General features: G+C 50.4%; 1 protein-coding gene across 1 annotated transcript in view; it reads left to right on the top strand.

Moving 5' to 3' along the window:
- Positions 1-3118: 3118 nt before the first annotated feature.
- IFNLR1 (interferon lambda receptor 1) overlaps positions 3119-18251 on the top strand; it is a 31165-nt gene continuing 16032 nt past the window's right edge. Inside the window, exons 1-4 of the mRNA XM_059137445.1 lie at positions 3119-3161; positions 6121-6203; positions 14332-14779; positions 18113-18236. Coding sequence (XP_058993428.1) covers positions 3119-3161; positions 6121-6203; positions 14332-14779; positions 18113-18236 — 698 coding nt within the window. The remainder of the gene's footprint in view (positions 3162-6120; positions 6204-14331; positions 14780-18112; positions 18237-18251) is intronic.

The raw sequence follows: 18251 nt of genomic DNA, 5'->3' as shown, positions 1-18251 counted from the left end.
GAGGGATGCAAACAACCCCTGCTTTGTCCAATGAGCCGCTTAGAACAGTCTGGCTTGCAGTTCAATGGGCATTAGCAATTCCTGTCCTCCTCAGAAGGCGGACCGAGCGAGGTCCTGGAGGAGGTGGCTCTGTCAGTGGGAAAAGGAGTCTGCCGCCCCCGCCCCAGTGGAGAAGGTTGTTCTGGCCCAGCCCCCTGACTCCTCAGATGACAAAGCTGATGCCCTGAACCAGGGAGAGGCTGGACCGGAGCCTGGGGTCTGGGAGCTTCCTGGCTTGGGGCTCCACTCTTTCTCTCACTGCCCCTTAGGCGAGAGAGGGCCCTTGACCTTTTGGCTTTCCCATCTGTAAAATGGGGACAGCAACCATCTACCTCAGGGGGTTGACTGAATGAGATCCTGCACGCGAAGGGCTGAGCGCTGTGCCTGACATACAGTCTCTATAAACGTTAGCTATTTTTACTCAGAATATATTATTCAATAAGAAACGAGTTTTAGGGATGTCTGGGTGGCTCAGTCAGTCAAGCATCTGCCTTCGACTCAGGTCATGATCCCAGGGTCCTGGGATCAGGTCCCACATTGGGCTCCTTATGCAACAGGGTGCCTGCTTCTCCCTCTGCCGGCTCTCCCTGCCGCTCCCCCTGCTTGTGCTCTCTCTCTTGTTCTCTCTCTCTCTCTGACAAAGAAATAAAATCTTTAAAAAAAAAATGTTCTAAATACATTTATACACACACATATATGTATATACATTTCTATGTGATGTATACACAGAGTATGAACACAGAGTATGTACATGCAGAGTATGAACTCATCCTATTAAAGAAAAAGGTGTGTGTCTGTGGGCACGTTCCCAAGGCATTTCCGGTGGCTGACCATTTCTGAGGGAGACGGTGTAACAGGGACACATTTGCTTTTTTTGTTATATCTACAATGTCTAATTCCTAATTTCTGTACAGCTCATGTGTTATTTGTGTGTGTGTGTGTGTGTGCAGAAAAAAGAGAGGTTATTTTTATCAACCTGTACAATAACTACCGCCCACCCCAGCGGGCCCATGTGCTGTTCCTGGGCCAGCTGCTGGCTGACCCCATGCTGTCTTCCACCGAAAATCACCTCGCGTGTCACTGTGGCCCGGAGCACCCAAGAAGCAGCCTGATTTTTGTTTTCTTGTTTGTTTACGGCGACAGCTGAAGACCTACTGGTAGTTCTTTCTGGAGCGAATACATGCCAGAGATCGCAGATTTCTCCTGCAGGACAGAGGGAGGGTGGCCAAGGCACGCCACGGTTTACCAAGTGGGACGTCCCAGCATCTCCCGTGTACAAAACCAAGAAAGGAGGTGGAGGCTGCGGAGGAGTCCGTGTTGGACATTGTATGTACGGAAAGATGCATCCTTTGTAAAAGACACCTGCTTCAGGCAGGCTGTGGTTTCAAGGGTTACCACAGGCGTCCAGAAAGCCCCTGACCGCACCCCTCCTTCCATTACGGCACCTTAGCTCGGCACTGTTATCACCCATCGGAGCGCTGCCTCGCCCTCCAGGGGCCCGGCGCAGGGCCTTACTCCATTTTGGGCTGGCCCAGCCCTGGCACGGGGCCTGGCAAGTCACAGGTGCTCAGCCCATGCCAAATGAGTGCCTGAGTCTAACAATGAATGCGGTCTGGGTGGCGAGTGACTCACCCACGCCTGAGGCTGGGGACACCCAGGTTCTGGTTTCCCTTTAGCTTGCCCGTGACCTGAGCTGGGGTGTGTTGTGAAGCATGTGCCTTCCTTTGGTTCCATCTGCACAGCGGGGTTAGCAGACCCCACCTCCATCTCTTTCCTGTTCTGCAGACGAGGAATCGGGACAAGGGCTTTACTTCACAGAGCTGAGGGGGAAGAGCGGCTGTGGGACCCAAATTCCAAACGGACACAACATGCCAAGTGTCCAAAAGACACATGCCTGATCACTTTAGGGAAATCTGTAGCAGCTGGTAAGCTGGACAGTGGGAGGCTCGGGGCCTGGAATGCCGGGTTCAGTGTTTTCCTTTGAGTTTGTAGGAAGAGGCTAGCTAGCAACGGTGTCTGAGATGGGACCAGGCCCTGTGAAAGAAACTGAGTTTGGGGTGTCGGCAGCTACCAGAACAATCACTGGAGGTCATTACTCCAGGCAGAATTGCTCCCCACTTCCTGAAACGCTGTGGGCAACAGAGATGTAAATGTCAACAGTGCCTCCTGCTGGACGGTCCCAGCATCACACTGTCTTAGTCCCAGACCTGAGAAACAGCAAGTTAAGGGAGATACATTCTGGAATGTTCGAGCTGAAATAACACAGTTCAGCAGCTATTCGTGCTGCTGCTGCTTTTACTAAGAGCTCACTATGTCCCAGGAACTGTGCTAAGTCATTTTGCTGGATTATCTCATTTAATGTCCCCGGTGACCCTAAGAGATAGGAACTCTTACTAACCCCAGATGAGGAGATTGAAGCAGGACGAACACATTATTTTTTTCTGAGGTCTCAGATTCATTTGTAACAAGATTAGCTTTCCCGCCCAGGTCCCTCTGACTCAAAAGCCCATGGTTTTAACTGTCTTCTTGGGCTTCCTCTCAAGTCCAAGGATAACAGGGATCTTTTATCTGCTGTCACCTCCACTCAGTTGGTGGTGGCTGCTTCGACCTCTGTTGAGGATTCTGAGTGCCCCAATGAATTAATGATGTCTGTCGGGGCGCCACCATGGATGTGGCCACGTGTACAATAGAACTGTTTTTGTCTCTGAACTAGTCCAACCTACGGGCCAGTGTGAGCTTTAGGTTCTCTGAGAAAGATACCAAAGCCCAATCCTCTGACCTTTGTCTTTACTCGTTCACTCAGTGACTAAAAAACATCTGTCTTATCAAGTCCAAATTCAAACCCTTGCTTGGCACCTTCAGAGCCATCTTGCCACCACCTGCCCCATCCAGGCACATGGCATCCCTGGTCTCTGTTTGCTCAGCCAGAAGCCTCGGTATCATCCTTGAGCCTGTTACCCCCCATACCCCACATCCAATCTTCCAACAAATCTCATTGGTTCTACCCGCAAAATATATCCAGAATCCAACAACTGTTCATCCTCTCCCCAGCGGCCAACATCATCTCCCGTGGACTGACATGGCCGCCATCTACCCCATCATGCTACAGGCATCCCTAACCTGTGAGCTTGATCTCCACACTCCAGGCAGAGTCCTTAGGCCTTCTTGGTTTTCAAAGTACTTTGCATAAGTTACACACACCTAGGGGCACCTGGGTGGCTCAGTGGGTTAAAGCCTCTGCCTTCAGCTCAGGTCGTGATCCCGGGGTCTTGGGATCGAGCCCCGCATTGGGCTCTCTGCTCAGTGCGGAGCCTGCTCCCCCCCCCCCTCTGCCTGCTTCTCTGCCTATTTGTGATCTCTGTCTGTCAAATAAATAAAATCTTAAAAAAGTTACACAGACCTACATGCATAGTAAAAAGGGGCAAGGAATTGTCACTCCCATTTGACAGATGAGAAACACTGAGGCCCAGAACAGTGATGTATTTGGCCCAAAAATGCACACCAGGGAAGCTGCAATTCAGGGCCCTTATCATGACGTCGGGTGCTCCTTGACCCATCTAACTCCCAGAATCTCCTATGGGCACATATGAAAATTACACACACACACACACACACACACACACACACACGATGAAGAAGGGAAGATGGTCAGGTAAGGAAGAGGTCGAGAAGCCCCGGAGAGATGGTGTTCTCTGCTTTGAAGTAGCTGAGGAAATGTCCAACCAATGCAATGGCTCAGTTTTGATCACTTTTCTTTGGTGTGTGGTGCCCCGTGGGGTTCACTCCTAGGAAATGTAGTTGATTATCTAAGAAAGCTTGTGGGTGGGGGACAGGCTTTGAAGATGACGGAGGTTCCTGGGACTCTCTGACCTCCCTCCCTCCCTTTGCCTCTTAAAGACAAGAGTGTGCATCCAGATGGGTGAGGGTCATGTTGCTTCTTCCGAAGCTTACCCATCCACACCCCATGGGAACCCCAGTTGGTACAGCTTATCTGAAAGCAGTCATTAACAACAACAACAAAAAAAGAAAGTCAAGATTTTAAAACACATGCTCCTTATATACTGCTAAATGAAAAATTAGTACAAAACTGCATATAAAATACTATCCAGGTACTACACATCTATCGGAAAGAGACACACGAATTGTACCAATGAGTCTCTGGAAAGCAGAATTAAATTTTATTTTTATTTTCTTTATAATCTTTTAAATTTTCTGCACAGCGGGTTTCATTTTTCTAAAGTGAAGTTTTATAAAGAAAAAAAAATACATAAACACAGCCCTTCCCACCTGGTGCCCAGCCCTTGTTAACTGCTGAGAGCTGGCCAGAACGTCCCCTCCTAAACGCTACTAATGGGCCCATGTGTGCATTCCGGCAGGAGGCTTCTAGACCCAGTGCCTTACCCAAGCACGTCTGGGTCCCAGCAGGGGAGAGGGTGGTGGCAGCAGGGACAGAAGAGGTGTCCTGGGGACGAAGAAAACTCAGATCTCAGAGAGAGGGAGGCAGAGAAGCCAAGATAACAACCAAGATTCTCAGGCAGAGAGGAAAATGGGCTGCAGAGAGTTCACATAGATGAGTGTGCCCAGGGCCAGAGAAGTGACTAAACATGCCCAAGATCACACAGCAGATGGTGACAGGGTGTGTCTGGGATTCAGACCACTTTCTCCCAATTCCTGAGTTCTTTCCACAAACCAGCAACCTGGAACTTTCAGGAAACGCCCACAGAAATGCAAATTAGCGCAATAGTAAGAAAACATTGGCAACAAGTTTTGAGGAGATGAAAGGTTGGTGAGGATGTTGGGAAAAGGATATCCTCATGTAGGCTACTGGTAGGGGTTAGATTGGTTTAGCCGCTGTGCGGAGCAATTCACAGTATCTGTGACTTTTTTTTTTTTTAAAGATTTTATTTATTTGACAGACAGAGATCACAAGTAGGCAGAGAGGCAGGCGGTGGGGGGGGGGGGGCAGGGTGCTGGTGGAAACAGGCTCCCTGACGAGCAGAGAGCCTGATGTGGGACTCAATCCCAGGATCCTGGGTTAAGCCAGGATCCCAGGCTTAACCCACTGAGCCACTCAGGTGCCCCTACCTGTGACATTTTTAAAATGTATCCTTTGACCCAGCAGACCCACACCTCAGTATTGTCTACCCCAGAAAAACACCCACCTAAGTGTACACAGGGGTGATCATTGAGGTTTTTTTGTCTTCTTGAAAAATTAAAACCATTCTACATATCGATCAACTGCAGGAGGGGCAAAGAAAATATGTGGAATAGTTTGAACGGCAAGAAAAAAAAAGTCTCCATGTACTAAGTATCCAATGTAGGAAGTTCTCCATGGAGTTTTGTGGAGTGAAAAATGCCAGAAGCAAGTTACAGAATGTTAGAGTATAAAACTACTTACATAAAACCACACAGACAGATGCACACTATTGTCTGTTTTCCATGGGTCGGTAGAAAAACACTTGGAAAATCCACCCCCCCCACCGCCCCCCCCCAAACTGATAATGGCAGTGACCTGTGGTTTGGGTGTGACCGTAGATGGGAGACCGTGAATCTGTGCTCTTTAAACGTGTGAAGAGGAAAGCCTATTAATTTATTGCTTGTGTCATCAAAAATTCATTATTAAAAAGAAACAGGTAAGAGAAAGACATAGAGGAGGAAGGCAGGAGCCCCCCAGGAGGCTGTGGCCCCTGAAGGCCCTCAAGAACAGGCGAGAAGAACCCCACCGAGATGGATGAATCCGGCAGGGGCTGAGGCTGGGGCGCTGAGGTGCACAGGCCTGTAGCCGCCCCCGCTTTCCCAGAAGGTGTGGGCGGGCCTGGGGCGCTGGGCCCGGTCCTGGCAGGTGCCCCGCGGTCCCTGCACGCCCGGCGGTCAGCACACCTGGGAACCGCTGTCAAGCGCCCGGGGGCCTTCCCAGGCCTGGAAGGAGCAGACAGAGGCAGGTTTGGAAAGAGCCGGGCTGTTCTTACTGGAAAGGGAGAAGGGTTCCAGGCGAGCCCCGCCCTGCCCTCCCCAACGCCCCCAGGCGCCCCCGCCCCCGCTCTGGTGGCAGCGCCTCCCCCGTGTCCTCCCCCCCATCAGGGCCTGAGGGAACTTCAGGGATGGCTGAGGCCGGTGGGGAAGAAGGAGGTGGCTTGCCCCAGGTGAAGGGCTGTGCCAAGGCGGTAATCATAGGCTCTTTCCAGGCTGCCATATGCCCCTGGGTTCAAATCCCAGCTCCACCCTTCTGTCTGTGCCCTTAGCAACCCCCTCTCTTTAATCGAGCTGTCATTCACCTACCACAGAATTCGCCTTTTTGAAGTGCACAATGTTTAATAGAGTCAGAGTCATGCCACTATCACCTCCATCTAATCCCAGAACATTTTCATCATCGGGGAAAAGAAAGGCCATGGGAGCAGTCACTTCCCTAAGTTTCTCTCCCCCCCCCCCCCCGCCCCGCCCCTGGCAACCACGATTTGGCTTTCCTGTCGCTGTAGATTTGCCCATTTTGGGCATTTCATATCAATGGAATGATACAATATGTGGCCCCTTGTGTCTGACTTCGGCCACTCAGCACAGTGGTTTCAAAGTTTACTCATGAGACAGCCCATGTCAGTCCTTCCTGCCTGTTACTGCTAAATAGTTGTCCGGTGTGGGGACCTACCACACTTCGTTTATCCTCTCATTCGCTGAGGGACAGTGGGCTTACTTCCTCTTTGGGGCTATTATGAATAACGTTGTTATGATCACTCCTGTAGGTTTTCTTTTAAGATTTTATTTATTTATTTGACAGACAGAGACACAGCGAGAGAGGGAACACAAGCAGGGGGAGTGGGAGAGGGAGAAGCAGGCTTCCTGCCGAGCAGGGAGCCCGAGGAGGGTCTCAATCCCAGGACCCTGGGACGTTGACCTGAGCCCAAGGCAGACGGTCAATGACTGAGCCACGTGTCCAGTTTTTAAGCAGACATGTTTTCCATTCTCTTGGGGCTATGCCCAGCAGCAGAATTGCTGAGCCATATGGTAACTCAAGGGTTAACTTTTTGAGACACTGTCAGCCTTTCCTCCTATGACCTTCCCATTGGCCCTATTTCTTATCCTCTCTGAATCTGTTTCTCTCTGGCAAAGCTTCACTATTGAGGCTTAACCTTGCAGATTGGCTGTAAGAGTTGGATGAGCTAAAGTAGCGAAAGCATTTAGCACATAGTAGGTGTTCAGGTAGTGGAATTATTATAACTACAAAAATTATAGGACTCTGAGACTGTTCCTTCTGCTTCCCTTCAAATCTGACCTGGCATCTACTCTTCCTTATCCCCACCTATTTAAACTATTTCTTTTTTTATTTTTTTCTCCCCCCCTTTTTTTTTTAAAGATTTTATTTATTTACCTAGAGAGAGAAAGTGAGTGGGAGAGAAGAAAAGCACATGAGCCAGGTGAGGGGCAGAGAAGCAGACTCCTCACTGAGCAGGGAGCCCAATGGGGGAATCAATCCCAGGACTCTGGAATCATGACCTGAGCTAAAGGCAAAGGCTTAAACCCCTGAGTCACCCCAGGCATCCATTTTACCTATTTCTTGAAATTTCCTTGAATTAGCCTTACTGTGAAGCCCGATTTCTGCTCCCTGCTCACTTGGGTGCATATGCACGCACACACACATTCTTTCTCTGTCACACACACACACACACACACACACACACACACACACCATTCAATAGTAACCTAAGCTCAAGCTAAGTGGAAAGGTAAAATCTTACCCTATCCCCACCCCCACCCCACATCCCGGTATGTTAGAGCTGGAATCCATTACTACTGGTAGTTCTCAAAGTGTGGGACCCAGACCAGCAGCCCCTGGGAAGTTGTTAAAATGCAAATCCTCAGGTCTCATCCTAGAAACACTGAATCCAGGGACACTGGGGATGAGCCCCAGTGATCTGTGGTGATTCATTCTAATACACACTGAAGTTCCCAAATTGTGAAGGAGGAAAGTGGGGCACAGACAAATGAGTTAACTTGCTTGAGGCCATAAAGTGATAAAGAACAGAAGCTTTGGAGTGATGTGGTCCTGGATGCGAATTCCACCTTCCCCATTTCTCGTTGTGTGACTTTGGACATGTCTCTTAACCTCCTTTACTACAATATCTGTCTCCGTTGGGGCTGTTGTAATAGAATGCCATAGACCAGGTGGCTTAAACATTTATTTCTCACAGTTCTGGAAGGTGGGAAGGGTAAGATCAAGGTGTCAGCCAGTTCTGTTCCTGCTGAGAGCACTCTTCCTAGTTTAGAGATGGCAGATGTTTTCTCCTTGTATCCCATGCCAGAGAAAAAAATAATCATCTCTTGTGTCTTTTCTTCTGAAGGCACTAATCCCATTCATGGGGGCTCCACTCTCTCGACTCCCAAAGGCTCCATCTCAGAATACGATTGTTTTGGGGGTTAGGGTTTCAACATACGAATCTGGGGGGGCTACAGTCTCCTCATCTGTAAAATGGGAACAGTGCACAATTACTCCGAGGGTGGCCGCTACTCCGTGTTAAAGGCAGAGTGAGGGCTGGAGCTCAGGCCTCCTGATTTCCAGGCTGGTCTTTTATCCTCGAGAAACTGGTGATCCCCCTTACACCACCTGGTAACAAGAATCCAGGAAACGTAACATCTGGAAGGTTGACATGCAGAGGAGGATTTCGTATTATTCTGTGATGCTCCCAAATGAAGAGCTGGGCTATTGGGGGTCGTTACAATCGACGGGAGACGTTCCTAACTGAAATGCATCAGAACCAGCATTTGTGGCTCCAAAGGATGATGAGAGCTCATCAGTGGAAGACCTCAAGCAGCACATGGATGCCCATCTTTCCATGATATTGGAGAGGAGAGACTCTCAGGGCAGAAAAGGAAGCTGGCGGGGGTGAGCTCTAAAGTCTCCTTGTATGTAACCCACTGTAGTAGACAGGATTCGCACTTCCTCTGCGGCATTTGGCAGGAAGAACTGTCAATCAGGATGCTCTATTCACCCCTCCCGCCCCAGGGGAGGGCACATTATCCAGACTGGCCAACTACAGCATCCTTTCCTCCCTGACCACGCTGACTGGTTCAGGGAGTGCCATGTAATCCAAGCCAGGCCAATCAGACTCTTTTTCTGCTAGAGACGTCCCGTAGCCACGCCTATTCTTGAATTTCCCCGTCTGGTGAGTTTGTAGAATTGGTTTTTTGCTTGGGCGGTTCTGGGGTTTTGGTTCTTGCTACTGGTAGAAGTCTTAAATATGCCATGTAAAAAGGGGCCTCCTGGTGTTGGAGCCTGCCTCGCCCAGCATTTCATTAAAAAATAATAATAAGAGGGGCGCCTGGGTGGCTCAGTGGGTTAAGCCTCTGCCTTCGGCTAAGGTCATGATCCCAGAGTCCTGGAATCAAGCCCCATACCGGGCTCTCTGCCGGGTGGGGAGCCTGCTTCCTCCTCTCTCTCTGCCTGCCTCTCTGCCTACTTGTGATCTCTCTCTCTCTCTCTGTCAAATAAATAAATAAAATCTTTTTAAAAAATAATAAGAAAAACAACACTCAAGGGCGCGTGGGTGGCTCAGTGGATTAAGCGTCTGCCTTCGGCTCAAGTTTTGATCCCGGGGTCTTGGGATGAAGTTCTACCTGGCTCCCTGCTCCAGGGGTAGCCTGCTTCTCTCTCTGCTTCAGCCGCCCTCTCACTGTCTCTCAAGATAAAATCTTGAAGGAAGGAGGAGAGAGAGAAAGAACAAGAGGGAGAGAGAGAAAGAAAAAAAGGGGAGGGGGAGGGACAACACTCAGAACAATAGAGGGTCCTTGGCTGGCTCAGGTGGGTTGAGCATGAAACTCTTGATCTCAGTTTGAGCCCCATGTTGGGATGGAGATTACTTTAAAACTAACTAACAAGGGGCACCTGGGTGGCTCAGTGGATTAAAGCCTCTGCTTTCGGCCTCTGGGATCGAGCCCCCCCACCACGCCCACCTCTCCCCCCCACCCCGCATTGGGCTCTCTGCTCAGCAGGGAGCCTGCTTCCCTTCCTCTCTCTCTGCCTGCCTCTCTGCCTACTTGTGATCTGTCAAATAAATAAATAAAATCTTTTTAAAAAAAACTAACTAACTAACAAAACTGCCCCGGAGTTTAGAGACATTTAAAATCTTTATTCCCTGGGGCGCCTGGGTGGCTCAGTGGGTTGAGGCCTCTGCCTTCGGCTCGGGTCATGATCCCAGAACCCTGGGATCGAGCCCCGCATCGGGCTCTCTGCTCAGCAGGGAGCCTGCTTCCTCCTCTCTCTCTGCCTGCCTCTCTGCCTGCTTGTGATCTCTGTCTGTCAAATAAATAAATAAATAAAATGTAAAAAAAAAAAAAAAAATCTTTATTCCCTTGGGGAGGGGTGGGGGGTGGGGGGGATGCCACAGGATTCCAGGCCTAACAGAACAAAAAGTTCCAAAATCTATTTTCTCCCTTTCTCCCTTTATACATCTCACTTTCGCAGCAGCTGTTCCTTTCTTCTTCAAATGTCTAAGCCCCATTTGGTTCTTGACTTTCATCTGCCTTTCCCAGTGTTTATCCATCCAGTCTTGCTGGACCCCTTGTTGGCCCAGACAGGAGAGGGAGAGGCTGTGAACCGTAGTGCAGTGCAGTTTTATACACTTTATTCTCAGAGTCAGTGGAAGAGGCTTGATTATAAAATCTCACCTATGGAGGGAGGCATGACCGCGAAGTCATACTTGCAGAAGAGATATTGAGGTCTTTTTAAGTATGAGTCAATGTCAAGTTCAGCTTGGTAAACATTTAGTGAGTGGCGACCAAGCGCCAGCTAGGAGACAGGAATGAGGCTGAGTTGTCTAGGGTGTACAGAATTGTTTGAGCTCCAGATGTTGAAGGTCTTTTGCTCTTACGTATCATGGGCCAGGCTCTGAGGATGAGGATTCAGGAAGAGAGAGAGAGAGATTAAAAGCATGAAAATGATTTCTCTGAAATGGTGGTTTAAATACTACAAAGGAGACATATGTGGGGACTGGGAACAAATCAAAGTCAGGAGGTGAGGAAAAGCACCCTGAGAAAGTGACATCGGAGTGGAGACTGGAAGCAGGAATAGGAGTTGGCTGGAGGGCTAGAGGGGGGAAAAACCTGGAAAGGGAAAAGGCTGGGAGGTGAGGGGGGGAGGGAAGGAGAAAGAGAAAGAGAAAGTGTGAGAGGAAGGGAGGGAGCGAGAGGGAGGGAGGAAGGGAGAGAAACCGGCAGGACTCCCTGTGAGGCTGGAGCCTGGAGAACTGGGGGAAAAGTTCAAAGGGGAGGTGGAGGCCATGTTGTAAACTTTGACTTTGTGGAAGAGATCCTGAGCCCCAGGCTGTGGACCAGACACCCCAAAAGCCACTTAGGGTTTGGGATGCGCTTTGTTCTAAATGCGGAGAATCTCGGTGATAGTTCTTTCACCTGTGGAAAAGCAGGCTTACATAACCAGCTGGGAGCATTTCTTCACAACTCTGTTCAGTGACCTCGCACTGAAATGGACTGTGGAGGACGTAGTCACACCTCCACATACGCTACCAAGCAGGGCTTCCTCCTGCCCACCGAGACCCAGCTGTGAAACATTTCCCAATTTCCACCTTCCCACCACTGCTTCTATCTGAGATTCTAATCCAAAGAGGGAGCCGACATCCTAGCACTCATGAGAGTTTAATGCTGTGATCTGTGCAAATCAGGAAGTGATCAAGCTTGGGGAATTTTATTTTTGTCTGCCCTTAACCATCTGGAGGAGGAATAGCAGAAGTTCAAACCCCAGGCTTTGAGGACAGCCAGACCGAGGTCCAAATTCCAACCTCGTCACTAATCAGCTGTGTGACCTTGGGTAAGCAGTGGAACCTCCCAGAGTTTCATGTGTGCAAAGGGATCCTAACACCCACATCGGTGGGGTGGTTGTGAGGATCAAATACTATAATATATGTAAACTGTAGCACTTGCTGTGTAACAAGGATTCAAATAAACATTAATGCTATCAAGGGCTGTTTTCGATAAAGAGATCGAAAAAGAGAGTAGAAATACGCTCATTTTATTCCAGAATGGCCTCATTCTCAGTATTTGAGAGAGTGGAAAGAAACCGGAGCAGGGGGTGCCTGAGTGGCTAAGCCTCTGCCTTCGGCTCAGGTCATGATCTCAGGGTCCTGGGATCAGCCCCCCCCACCCCCACCCCCACATCACGCTCTCTGCTCAGCAAGGAGCCTGCCCCCCCACCTGCCTCTCTACCTACTTGTGATCTGTGTCGGTTAAATAAATAAAATCTTTAAAAAAAAAAAAAAAGAAAGAAAGAAAAGGAAGAAGCCGAAGCAGCACAGTGAGGACCTTTGTGGAGGCTAGGTTGTGGTCACTGGCTGAGATTTTCTGGCCCACAACCAAGAGGACTTCTCTGAAGGTTTCAAGAGCTGCAATGAGCTTGACCTTTGTGGTCTCCAAATGTCCTTTCATGTTGATATAGCGAGGCATCCAGACACACGATTTCCTAACCTGATGTGGGGGGTGGGGCACAGGGGAGATCAAGCATGTGACAGGTTTTGTCAAAAGAACAGGTGCCAGGATCGGACAAGCCAAGTGGGTGGAACAAGTGGCAGATGGAGATGTTTCCCCATGGCCCTGTCCCCACTGCCAAGTGGGATTTGGGGCCTAAAAACCGTAGCTCATTGGCAGCTCATTGGTGGAAGACCCAGGCTCTGACTCAAAAGGAGATTCAAAGATACATAGGGGTCCTTTCATCTTCCTTGCCTTTGAGGTCCAAATATGGTCCCTGTGAGCCCCTGTGAAGAAGTGCTGACTGCTTAAAAAAAGTGGGGGAGGGTGCACCTGGGTGGCTCAGTGGGTTAAACCTCTGCCATTGGCTCAGGTCATGATCTCATGGTCCTGGGATCAACCCCCACATCGGGCTCTCTGCTCAGCAGGGAGCCTGCTTCCTCCCTCTCTCCTCTCTCTTTGCCTGCCTCTCTGCCTACTTGTGATCTCTGTCTGTTAAATTAATAAATAAAATCTTTAAAACAAACAAACAAAAAAAACTGCCGACTGAGCTGAAGTCATGAGGCCTATCTCAGAACCGTCCACAACTTTCTGAATGTTTTCACCCAAGACAAAATCAAGGCAACTTTGAGGTGCACCAAATTCGGTGAAAATGCGTTCTTTCAACCAAGAACTGCTGGGCTACAAGCTGAGAGCCAGCATCCCGCACGGAGATGAGCCCAGGATTCTCTTTGCTCTGTGTCTGTTCCTTGTTCATGGGCATGGTCACAGCTGACCCACGGTCGCCCTGTCGTATACACACAGATCCCCAGAGATGACAAAGCAAGTTACCGAGAGGTGCTTTGGTGGTGGAGTCGGGCCTGGGCCTGAACCCAGAATCCAGCACGTGCGTCAGCCCTCTGGGCCTCAGAATGGCCGTGTCCTCAGCTGTAAAATGGAGGCCATACTTCCTTGGAGAGTGGTGACAAGAAAAAAAAAAGAACATTTAATAAAGGAGAACAATAATTCCTTTCAGAATCTGACTGGAAAAGCAATACAGATAAATTATTGAAAAACTTAGAAACCAAACATGAGCAGAAAGAAGAAATTTAAATATATATATATGATATATATCTCTTCATCACCCAGAAATTAACAACCACAAACATGTTGGAATAGATCCTTGATCTGTTATCCATGCCTATGGACATACAGATTTTTTTTTTTTTTAAGATTTTGTTTATTTATTTGGCAGAGAGCACAAGCAAGAAGAGCAACAGGTAGAGGGAGAGGGAGAAGCAGGCTCCCCGCCAAGCAGGGAGCCCCACTCTGGACTCAATCCCAGGACCCTGGGATTCTGACTTTGAGGGGAAGGCAGCCGCTCAACCCACTGAGCCACCCAGGAGCCCCATGGGACACACAGTTTTGTTAATGGGACCGTATTTGGCTTCTTGCTTTTCTGCTACTGAGTATGTTGGAAACATCCCCAAGTCTTTACATATCCCTGGGCAACATTCTTTTAATGACAGTAGAGGCTCATTCTTGCTCGGAGGCGATTACTGTTGGGGTGCGGGGTAACACACCAGGGCTCTGGGGTGGGAGGCTCCCGCCTCCCGCCCCCCCCCCCGCCGCCACCCCCCAGAACGAGTCCCTTAGCTCTGGAGGCTGCCACTCCCGGTGTGAAGGATACACACGGTAACAGGACCGACCCACCAGATTTTCAGAGGGATTAAAGTAGACAGTGTGTGGGAAGGGCTTGGCTTAGTATCTGGTGCAAAGACCTCGCTCCGACACCGCCAGCGGTGTCTGGGGCTGTGTCGTTAAACTGGCTCTGAACACTTCTCTTAGTCCTCTTTGAAAGCCCATACTGGAACTCCTAACTGGAGCTCCGAACTGCGGCTATTGATAATAACCCCTTCTCCTTCCCTGCCCTCCCTCCACGTACGGATTTACCGATACCCCCACCCCCACCCCCAGCGCCCTGATCCGGCTGAACAAAGGGCAGTGCCGGCACAGAGGAGCCACAGCGGTCATGGAGCGGAGGCGGCGCGCGGAGCCCGCCGTCAGCCTCGTTCGCGGCTGCGGGACTACCCCGGGGAAAGCCCCCGTCCGGCCCCGCCCCGGACCCGCGAATCGGCCTCCCAGTGGCTGCTGGCCGCGGCTACCTGCGGGCCGGTGAGCCCGGAGGCTCCGGGAGGTCGGACCTGGCCTTGCCAAGCAGGCAGCGCTGGAGCTGGCCTGGCGGGGGCCGGGCCGTGGGTCCCCCTGCTGCTGGGCCTGCTGCAGTCCACTCTAGGTAAGCGCGGGCGCCGCGGGGCGGGCGGGCGGGGGCCGCGGGGCAGCGCGGGGCGCCCACCCCGGGTGGCGGAGCTCCGGGAGGGAGGGACGGGGCCGCAGCCAGCCGCGCTGGTGCGATCGTCCCCGCCCACGAACCTCCCGTCGTCTTCTGAATTGGGACTTGGGACGAAACAGACCCAAGGCTTTGAAATTCCTTTCCCGTAGGAAACTGAGCCAGTTTCCTAATGCCAATTCCGCTTTAGGTGCACAGGGAAAGACAGTGGCAGTTGGAAAAGCAGCCGCGCTGTTTTATAAAGTGCTGCTTAAGGTTTCCTAAAGGCACCGTCCCCTGCATTAATATGAGACTGGATCCTCGCTATTAGGGGAAGTCCTGCCCTCCCTCGTAGTCCCCTTCCCTTCTTCGGGCCAGACGGTTTCAGAAGCGCCCAGACTGAGCGGAATCTGTGCGCTGTTGTTACTCTAACAAGACACCTTCTTTTGTGGACTCCCACTGGTAAATAAGGAGGCAGGGTACAAAATACCCTAGGCTGGGACCAAATCACCAAACCCCAACCAGTCAGGAGAAGGTCCAATAGAGCCCCCAGTCTTGGACTTCTTGGTCTCAGGCTAACCTTTTAAGAGCAAGAAGGGCCCTTGGGCTTCATCTAATGCTAATATCAAAAGCCAATGCTTCTTGAGCAACTTCTATTCCCCTACTTAAGTGGCACAACCCCACCACCCTATGAGGTAGGGACTGTTCTCTCCCTTTTCAAATGGGGAAACTGAGGCTCAGAGCAATGAGGGGAGTTACCCAAGAAAGAAAGCTCAGGAAGAGAAGCCTGAAGCTGAAGCAAGCATGGCCGGCTCTGGCCGTAGGGTGGGCAGCAGGAGGAAGACCACCGGTCCACCTGGGTCAGCTCATGGATGCCCCAGCCCCAAGCACGTCCACAGCAGGGGCTGTCATTGCAACTGGTAAAGGACAGTGCCTCTGTGTGTATGTGGGGGTGGGGAGGGATTGTCTGTCCCCCTGATTCACTGTCAACTTCAATAGTTTTCCTATCTGGATCTAACTACACTTTTACCTGGGAAATATTTAATGTACCCAACACAAACCGCTGTTTGTGATGTTGAGGGTAAAGCACAGTCAGATCCAGGTTCAAATCTTGACCCCCACACAAAGTGGCTGCGTAGCCTCAGGCAAATTATTTACCATCTGTTTCTGAGTCTAGTCCCCTGAACGGAAGCAGAGTGACATCCACCCCATAGGGTGGTTTGTCCTAAGGACGGAAGAGGTTTTGTGCAGAAAGTGTCAAACCAGTGCCTCCCACCCTTCCAGGGCTCAGTAGCCCATAACCACTCTAGCTGCTGTTTCTGCTCTGGGCGTGTGCTGCCACAAGATAATGTATAATCCACAGACTTTGGCCTTTGCAGCTCACCTGCTAGAAAGCTGGGAACAGTGACAGCATCTGGACCCCAGTGATCCAGTTCCAAGTGGGGATCACAGGATGAGGTGGAAGCTGTATTTAACCCATATTTTAGCCCATATTTGGGTTAAAAGGGCCAGGGGTAGGGAGCTGAGGCAAGAGCCATCCGTAGACCTGCCCCCTCCCCATCCCCTCCCCATGCCATTCTGTAACCAGTATGGATTTCCATCATCAATACACATTTAATTTACGCATCTTAAATACACATAAATACACCCTGTGTGACCTGTGTGTATACTTCAGGGAACTGAATTCTCATAGGATCCATGAGCTCCTAAAGGGCAAGAATGGAATTCTATTCCTCTTTGAGACTTCTGGCACACAGTGGTCCACAGATGTCATTGGCCAGTAGCGGTTCAGAGATGCTGGAAGGATAAAGTTGAACAAGGCCCCATGAGACCCTCAGGAAGGAAGTGTGGTCAACAGCTCAGGATTTGGAGTTGACTAGGTCTGGCTTTGGATTCTGATTCTATAACTTATTCCCTGACAAGTCTTCTGTTTCCCTCAACTCTACTGTGTTGATCACGGTTAGTGCCTACCTCCTAGGGAAGTGGGGAGGATTGAAAGAAAATGGTTAGGACACAATACACATTAACTGCTACCGTCACCACCATCATCCCCATCGCCCTCACTACTACTTCTTAGAGATGTCAGGAAATTGACATTTGAATCAAATCTTTAAAAGATTAGATGGTAAAGAAAAAAACGTGTAAATGGTGAACACCAGGCTTTCAAAGACTCCTGGGTTCGAAGTCACCCAAGAGAATGTAGTTGTTTGAGAATGACGGGAACCAAGATTGGCTTCAGCCTGGTGAGCCTGCTGGGGAGCTATCAGGGAGAGGTCGACAAGATGGCCTGTCAAGTATTTCAGTAAGGAGCATGGACTTTCTCCTAAGGACCAAGGAAGGACATGGAACTGGGGAGAGGCGTAATCAGGTGTATATTTCAGGAGGTAAGGGTTAGCAGTGGGGAAGATATGTCAAGGAGGGGACATAGGGGCCAGGTCACTGAGATGGTGACATCTAAGCCAAGATGTGAAGGAAGCAAAGGCATGAGCCTGACAGAGATCCAGGGAGGGGGACTAGTCTAGGCAGAGGGAACATTTCATGGAAAGGCCTGGAAGGGGAGCATGCCTAGGATGCTCTAGAAAAAGCAGAAAGGCCTGTGTGGCTGGGAGCAGGGAGCACAGGGAGAGCAGTGAGTGGGATTAGGTAGGTCTTGGGGGTGGGGGTAGGGTTATAAAGGCTTTTGATTTAGCCTTGAATGAAGTGAGAGCCATTAGAGGGTTTAAAGCAGAAGAGCGACATGATCCGACTTTCATATTAGCCCTTGCCGCTCTATGGAGAATGGACTGAAGAGACAATGTTGGAAACAAGGAGACCAGTTGGGGGGCCTTTGGAATGACCCAAATTTCACAAAATTTCACATTCATTCAACAAATACTTTTTGTTCATCTTCTCACGGTCAGGGACCGAGGCAGGCAAGCTCCGGGGACATGGCTAAGAACTGAGCGTCTGCTCCTGTGACCCTCAAGGCTGTTCCCTCCTGGAGTCCAGCAAATCTGGTAGATATTAGATGGTTCCTGTTGGAGGTCTTCCACTGAAACCCTCAGGTGCCAGATGGGCCGCGGAGGCCTAGGGAGGGGAAGGGGCTGCGGTACAGGCAGTTAGTGGCATGGCTGTGATCGGAATCCTGGCCCTGGGTGCCCAGCCTACTTCATGTCTCCCATGTTTTAGCTACCCCAGATGACGCCTGCTTCTCAAACTCACTGAGCATGTGACTGCCCACCACACTGCTCATCAGCTCCAGATGGCCCGTGTCAAGACGGTCAGGAGCTCTAGGCTTCATGACTTCTTTCTCTCCCACAGGGAAGCCCCTTCTCCCCCCTCCCCAGAACGTGACGCTGCTCTCCCGGGACTTCGGTGTGTACCTGACATGGCTCCCAGGGCCTGGCTACTCCCAGAATGTGACCTATTTTGTGGCCTATCAAAGGTAGGTGTGGGGTGT

This window comes from Mustela lutreola, chromosome 10 (genome assembly GCF_030435805.1).
Source record: "Mustela lutreola isolate mMusLut2 chromosome 10, mMusLut2.pri, whole genome shotgun sequence".
In the NCBI taxonomy this organism is placed as follows: Eukaryota; Metazoa; Chordata; class Mammalia; order Carnivora; family Mustelidae; genus Mustela; species Mustela lutreola.
Note: the sequence above shows the minus strand (reverse complement) of the source record. Positions and strands in the feature narration are given on the sequence as shown.